Here is an 8,043-nt window from a genome sequence, read left to right on the forward strand (position 1 = left end):
TGCATGTATAAAACGGATCTGCAAATACAAACACAAACACATTCCACAAATAAATAAAGAATAAAAAAAGCCTAGCCTAGTGGGCAGCTGGCTCGCGGGCTCGCGGGCTGCCTGCTAGGCTAAAACATCACTTCATGTTAAAGTGGGAAGAAGCAGCGGGTTTATCGGGCAGCTGAGTGAAGCTGGGTGAAGTGGAGGCTGCGGAGGAAACACTGGGATGGGTTAATGTCCGGAGCTTGAGCAGCCCGCGAGCCCGCCAGGCTGCCCGCTAGGCTAAAACATTGCTCTCACTCATGGAGAAGAGTAGGAGCGTTAGCGTTAGCTCCCTGTATTAGCTGGGATCTGGCGATGGCTCTAGCCGAGTTGGCTAGAGCCCGCCAGGCTGCCCGCCTGGCTCACGGGCTGCTCAAGCTCCGGACATTAACTCACCCCGGTGTTTCGTCCGCAGCCTCCACTTCACCCAGCTTCACTCAGCTGCCCGATAAACCCGCTGCTTCTTCCCACTTTAACCTGAAGCGATGTTTTACAAATATATTACAAAAATGTAGCCTTGCGGGCTGCCCGCAAGGCTACATTTTACAATGCTAATTGAAAATGTTAGCTGGGCTGCCGGGCTAACTTACTCACCTCACACAACCGTAACGCCTGACCCACTGCTGGGACCGAGCCGCTAATAACTCAAGCTCCAGACATTAACCCATCCCGGTGTTTCCTCCGCAGCCTCCACTTCACCCAGCTTCACTCAGCTGCCCAATAAACCCGCTGCTTCTTCCCACATTAACCTGAATAACAAACCAGGGCTCGGTGCTCCGGTTGGATCCAAACAGACAGCCGGGGCTAGTTGGGAAGCTAGCGGAGGCTAACTGGCTGTGCTTCCCTCCGGTCATGCTGCGGCTAACGCCTTGCCAGCCACTCCCAGCTAGCTCCAGATTGTTATTGAGGTTAAAATGGGAGAGGCAGCCGATCTGTGGGGCAGCTGAGTGAAGTGGAGCCTGAGGAGGAAGCCCCGGTTAGCCCCGGTTTCGTTCCACTCTGCCATTTCGCTTCGAAAATATGCGCTGCCATTGCTCACTGGCTGTAGCTTTTTATAGGGAGGGAGGGCCAAGGGCTCCAAGAGGGGGTGGGGTGGGGATTCACATGAACGTACATGAACGTGCAGCCGGACCGGCTTGTAAACAATGGGCTGGAGATCAACACAGAGAGAGGGTGTGTGAGGTCATGCTATACTCCTGATGAAATTACACCTCTAGTTCTTCACATAGCAATTTTTTAATGCCTTCAATCTAGAAATGATGAATTTTGCTAATTGCTCCTTTAAGTAGCTGTCCATTAGTCACTCGCTCTACAGCAGGAGACAGCACTTTTTTTTTTTTTTTTTTTTTACAAACGACACATTTGCAAGTCACTTGTGGTCCATTCATTTTGGACTTGCAACCCACTTTTGGACCACGACCCACCAGTTGGGAACCGCTGCTTTAGACCACATGCTACAGATAGCTTGAATAGGGCCCTGAGTGTGTGTGTGTCCAGGAGGTCCCAAGGTCTAGTTGTGAACTGAGTGTTTTTGTCAGAAAGTCAGAATCTACGGATACCTCGACTTTGAGGAGAAAACCAGAAATGGAAATGGTTTTCAATCAGTTTACAAAACTGATCCTCAGTAGGCCGACACATTGCCGAATATCTGTTTGGGAACAAGAAACATATTTACTTTAGTTGTTTGTTTTTTTTATCTCAGACATGTATCAGGATGTTACATACCTTGACATGTTTCGGTGAAAACTTTCTCAGAAGCGTCACTTGGTGGTGGTTGTAACGTGTCTTTATCAGCTGATCTGTCAGTCAGCTGATATTAGGGAGGCGTGACCATCCTGTCAGTTTTGACATCATTTTCTCACCTTTGTGACATTGAGAGACCCCGGAAGTTGATTCAGTTGACAGTAGCATTTTTGGTCTGGTGTACACAGCTGACAACACACCTAGGCAGGCTCTGCAAAGGCACAAGTCACATTGTAAACTACATAATGCTGCTCTTATTTTCTCAATAAATGCACTTTCTGGCATGGAGAGTGGCACCACAGTCTTCTTTATCAGTAAAGATAGATTGATAATCCTGCTGTTGAGGAAAGGAGAAAACCAGAAATGGTTCCCTTTTCAAGACTTTTTTATCAGTTTACAAAACTCAGACAAGTCACTAAAAACAGAGCTTTTTATTATTTCTTTTTAATTTTTAGAAATGATGTAATGCCAGCCAGAAGCAGGCTAATCATAGAGTGACAAAGAACTGAACACCAAAATCTTTCTTTCTCCCCAAATCTACTCAAAATTCATCAGGTTGTCATTTGTGCTCCAATACTTCCATCTAGTGGGCACTTAGGCGAACACACCACTTTAAATGAAAGTGTCAAATATGATCTTGCAAACAAGCTACATTTTTTCTTAGCCTACAAATAATAAAAACAGTTTTAAAAAATCAGATTTTTAATAATGTCACCATAAACAATAAGTTCCTCAGCCCAGTTTAATATGTCTTAACAATTCATACAGGTAAACTGAGTGGGTAGTTGTTTTCTGTCTTGCAACAATTGTATATAAGGATTCCCCTCAGAAACTGATGAAGTGCTGACACTGTTTATTTTTAACTCATTAAAACCTAAAAAATCCAACTTATAAATACAAAAGCAGAACTATACAGTATGTTTTGATCCCATTTGTGTTCCATATCGTTAAGCCTTAGTGGGGATATTGGGATTGGGCCTCCTCTCAAAATAAGGGACTGTTCTTTACTTAACCTGCTACAGGGTTAGCTGGAGTGCAGCTTTGTTTTATTTTATTTTATTAATGTATTTTGACCATCCTCAAAATATTTTCCTTGAGCTTCCCTAAGTGACTGGTGAAAAATGCATGACCCTCCCTCCACCATTCCTTGAAAGTTAAAAGTTAAAGACAAAATCCAAGAATTGAAAAAAAAAAAAGAAAAAAAAAAAGCCTTAGTTCTTCGCTCTCGTCCTGCATGCTCACAAAACTCTAAATGAGACATAGAATAAAGTGATTGTGATGAAATATCACAATTTTAAGCTCAGATTTGGTAATTGTTTTTCTTTTTCCTGACAGAAGCGTTTGGTAGTATGTGATGTGTCTACGGACCATCAAAAAATTGAAAATCCAGCCTTAATTTCTGTTTCTACAGTTTCTGGCGAAGATAAATGGTGTCATTTTGGTGACTGGTGATTTGATTTGGTGATTTTAAAAAAAGACATGCCTTTGAATGTCATGTTTTGTTTGAAAATCTGCGGTAAGATGAATACATAATACAAGCATTTATATTTGTGTGACCCTCCTCTAAGCCAAAATAAAAAAAAAAACCTAAGTTCCTAACCAGTACTTTAAATATGGGGGCGTTGGTAGCATAGTGGATAGTGCCGGCGCCCCATGTACAGAGGCGATGCCTTGCTGCAGTGGTCGCAGGTTTGACTCCAGCCTGCAACCATTTCTGCATGTCACCCCCCACTCTCTCTCTCTCCCCCTTTCAGTCTGTCCTATACAATAAAGGCAAAAAAGCCCAAAAAATAATCTTAAATATGATTTGACACATCTCCCCTTTTTGCACCACCCCCTCCCCCCCTCAGTAATTACGAACAGTCCCTTAGCACACTGGTCATTATTATTATTATTACTATTATCACAGTAAAGGAGGGGTGCCAGAGAATAGGGGGTATTTTATTCCTGAGTAGGCCTGCCAGGCAGTCTGAAACTACTTTCTCACAGTAACTAACATACTCCACTCCACTACTGTTAGAAGTTAAGGTTAGACTTAGTAATGCCATGGTTGTGACTGGAGGTTTCGTCCTAGTTAATGAATCAGATCATAGAAATAAAATGAGAGTCAGAACCTTGATTTACATAAATTTAGAACCAACTGGGCAGGGTTAAAGCTGAGCTGCCACCACCTTAAACCGGTTTGGCCCGATGTCAGAGACCTGAGAAAACACACACACACACACTACCATGATGTATGAGGAAATATGAGTACTTTATTGATGAATTCATAACGCTGCAGCAGCTTCTTTGTGCAAAGGGTCTAAAATGGGCCCAACTTTAACCCATCCCCCTGCAACAAATCCACCCCACCAGCTAACCAGCAGCCTTCAACACCACAGCACACCAAGTCACTTCAAATAAGGAGACAAACCATGACTCTCAATCAAGCGGGCCCACGCATGAAACACCACAGCAGGTTAAGTACTCAAAACCCCATGCAGAGTTTCACTTTGAATAGGCCATGTGATCAGACTGGGTGGGACTTGTTACTCTGACTACCAGCTAACCTCCTCCCAGCTGCCATACAGATGTGCCATCCTGAAGGAGCTGGACTACCTGTGCAACCTCATAGGGCTGCAGGCACCACCTCATGCAAGCTGTCATGACGGGGACACTTGCAGAGCACAAAACTAGAGAGGAATCAGTCAGGAAGGATGGGGAGAGGACAGCTGTCTGTGGCCACCACATGTGCTCCTGTTTTTGGGTTGTCTTGCTTTTGTCTCTGCATTGCACCTGTTGTCACTTTGATTTGCACCAAAGCAGCTGAAACTGACAGTTTGATATCCTTGAAGTTTGACCGACTTGGTGTTATACTGCGACCATTAAGTGTTATCTTAATCAATTTGAACAGTGTATATTAAGGCTCAAATTAATCATCCCATGAGTATCATGACATAAAAAACACGTGGGCCCACAACAGACACTGTGCGTACAATGTTTTTAAAATGAAGATTTAATTATTTTACTGCGTAATTCACTTCTTGCATTTACTGCAGCACTTCTGAACAAGTCTGAAAAGGCGGAGAGGGACTTACATTATCATCATTATTATTATTATTATTATTATTATTGTTATGAATATTAAACTGTATGCTGATGTGGTCTGAGGGTATTCAGATATTTCACTCAATTAATCAGAGCAATACTGCAGTGTAAAAATACTTGGTCACAAATAAAAGTCTTGCATTTGAAATCTTTCATGGTAAAAGTACTCATACTGCAGAGCCTCATAATATTATATTTTATTACTGGATTATAGTTAGTGAAGCATTTATGTGTTTGACACTTTAATTATGCAGCTGGTAAAGGTGGATCTGGTTTCAACTGGTGATGACCTGCCTGAGGAACTCCGGCTTGCTTCAGTATCCTCTTTTAAATCACTTCTAAAGACTTATATATGTGTTGTTGGGTTTTTGTTTTTTTTTTCATTTTAAATTGGTTTTGGAATTTTTCTGTGTTGTACTTCTGGTTTTTGATTTTCCAGTGTTTTTACAAGGTGATTGATTATTGTTTTATTGTGATATACAAATGTATTTTATTAACATATATTTTGATAATTTATTGTATTAACCTGATTCTACTGACTAATTTCTAATTTAATAAAGTGAAAAGTACAGTCCAATATTTGCCTCTGGGATGTAATAAAAAATTATTTAAATACACAGTACTTCAGTAGCCTATATACACTTGCTTATATATCACCACTGAAAACTTTTGACACTTAATTATGAGAAATACTAAACAGAGCTTTTTTTTTTTCAAATGCAACTATAGAGAATTAGTAAGTTAGTAAGTTACATAAAAAGTAATACATTAGCAATATGTTAGCCTGTAACAGATGTAAGGTAGCTCACAGGGATGCAGTTACATAAGGCATAAATTAATCTGGAAGATCACACTGAACTGTCTGCTCTCCAGAGGAAGTGGGTGGCTCTTAAAAGAGCCGTTGGGTTGGTTTCCATTCAACAGTTGAGCCGTTTACTTGGAGCTGGTGTACTTGGTCACAGCCTTGGTGCCTTCAGACACTGCGTGCTTGGCCAACTCCCCGGGGAGCAGGAGGCGCACTGCGGTCTGGATCTCCCTGGAGCTGATGGTGGAGCGCTTGTTGTACTGAGCCAGACGAGACGCCTCACCTGCGATACGCTCAAAGATGTCGCTCACGAAGGAGTTCATGATGCCCATGGCCTTGGACGAGATGCCGGTGTCAGGATGGACCTGCTTCAGCACCTTGTACACGTAAATGGCATAAGTCTCCTTCCTGGGCCTTCTCCTCTTGCTGCCTCCTTTGCTGGCACCCTTGGTCGGACCCTTCTTGGAGCCCTTCTTGGGGGCGGTCTTTGCTGGCTCAGGCATTTCTTCCTCTTCGATAGTCTCGAAATGATACAGTAGGGTGTGAGCGACTGTACTTACACACAACTCATGCAAATAAGACTGTGCGATCCCCCTCCTGTGATTGGTTGAGATGCTCACTGGAGGCGGAGTTGTCTCTGAGTAGGAGAACACTTTTTTGAAAACTGGCACGAGACAGTTTCTTCAGTTTGTGCTCAGCAGGAAGAAAAACCGCCTTAAATAACCGACAAAAGCACAATTAAAACAAGTATAGATAAAACAACGGTCAAACATGAAGGAGAAAAAACACTGAATTTTCTTTAAAAAAGAAATACTGATAGTTTTAGAAAAAATACATTGAGAAAGAAGCTTTAAGGTGCCTAAAAATGACAGAAGTTCTGACTTGGCCCTGAACATATCTCAGAACAAAGTCAGCCCCCTCACTCCAAACACACACAGAGAAAGTCATACATGCTCTTTTATCCGCCCACCTTGATTACTGTAATGCCTTGCTCACCTGCCTAAACACTCGTGCAACACATCAGCTCCTAATAATTCAAAATTCAGCAGCTAGATTTTGATTAAAGCAAAACCATCCCCATACATCACACCTCTTGGCTTCTAGTCTCTTTCAGAGTCCATTTTAAAGTTATTTTAATCACCTACAAGGCTCTCAATGATCTGGCACCGGAGTATATGACTTAGCTTCTCACACTGTACTGTCCAAACAGCCTCCTCAGGCCTGCTAGTCTGTCTATTACTACTATTATTAAAATATCTGGTGCAATATTTAGGCCTGCAGGAAATAGTCTGCTGATAATTCTTCCACAAACATCCTGCAGTTATTGTTTTCACTGTTTGGGACAATTGTAGTTTATCAGTTGGTCTGCCTTGTTATTGTAATACATTGAATATAATGTGAAATACACATTAAATATGTCAGGTAGTCAGGGGTCGTCAGTTCACTCATCATAGAATAGGGGTTCCACAAGGAAAATGGTTGGGAACCACTGCATTGCAATACTTACTCACAATTTTACCTATTAAATAAAGGCCTGTATTGTTTATCTCTGGACTCCTTTCATTTAATTAATTTTAATTCAGTTCAATTCAATTTAATTAATTTATTTTAATTTAATTTCATTTAATTTCAAAAAAGTTTATCTCTGGACTCCTTTCATAACAGACTTGCAAAGTGGGGCGACACCCCTGACTGAGCCCTGGTGGCTGAGGATCTGATCCCTGCTCAGTCTTTTAACTGAAAAGTTGTTCCTCAGACCCAGAAGATTAACCACCCGCTGTAGAGGAGGACGGGTTCCTTCTCCTCACATGCACACACAAAAAAACTATGGCTTTATGTGACTATATGCAACACCACACTTTCTTCTATTTAACTTATTTCACCCTTCTAGTCTTCATTATGTCATTCTGCATGTATTGCTTTCACCAAGAATATAGCGTTCAAACTTCCAAGACTTAAGAGGGTCATTTACACATGTAATGACTAATTACGTCAATAGATTTCATTTGGATTTGAATGATGTTTAGAGACAGATATTGCACCTAAGTGATGACTGTCCATAGTTTTGGAATGTGTGGTCTACTTTGAGGTTTGTATGTTGGTTATATAAATACTACCCTTATATTTTCCTGCCTGTCTTAATGGGATAATTTTATAGCCTACAAACAAAAAATGCCAAAGATACAGTAATGTGTTGGAGGGGCCCATGTCTTTATGGACATCTTAAAGATACTTGTAATAATAATAATAATGGCATTGTTCATACTTATTTTATATCTTTACATAGTTATGGTAATGCTGTAGTCAGTCATATAACGTTTTTAATTCTGTGCAAGAAAGGATAATGCAAAGTATACTATCAGAATCAGAATCAG

General features: G+C 41.3%; 1 protein-coding gene across 1 annotated transcript; it reads right to left on the reverse strand.

The window, feature by feature from the left end:
* Nucleotides 1-4,019: 4,019 nt before the first annotated feature.
* LOC117254951 (histone H2B 1/2-like) lies at nt 4,020-6,180 on the reverse strand. The gene has a single exon (XM_033623430.2). The coding sequence runs from the start codon at nt 6,169-6,171 to the stop codon at nt 5,797-5,799; it is 375 nt and encodes a 124-aa protein (XP_033479321.2). The 5' UTR covers nt 6,172-6,180; the 3' UTR covers nt 4,020-5,796.
* Nucleotides 6,181-8,043: the final 1,863 nt, after the last annotated feature.

The sequence above is a fragment of the Epinephelus lanceolatus genome, chromosome 3, assembly GCF_041903045.1.
Source record: "Epinephelus lanceolatus isolate andai-2023 chromosome 3, ASM4190304v1, whole genome shotgun sequence".
Taxonomy (NCBI): Eukaryota; Metazoa; Chordata; class Actinopteri; order Perciformes; family Serranidae; genus Epinephelus; species Epinephelus lanceolatus.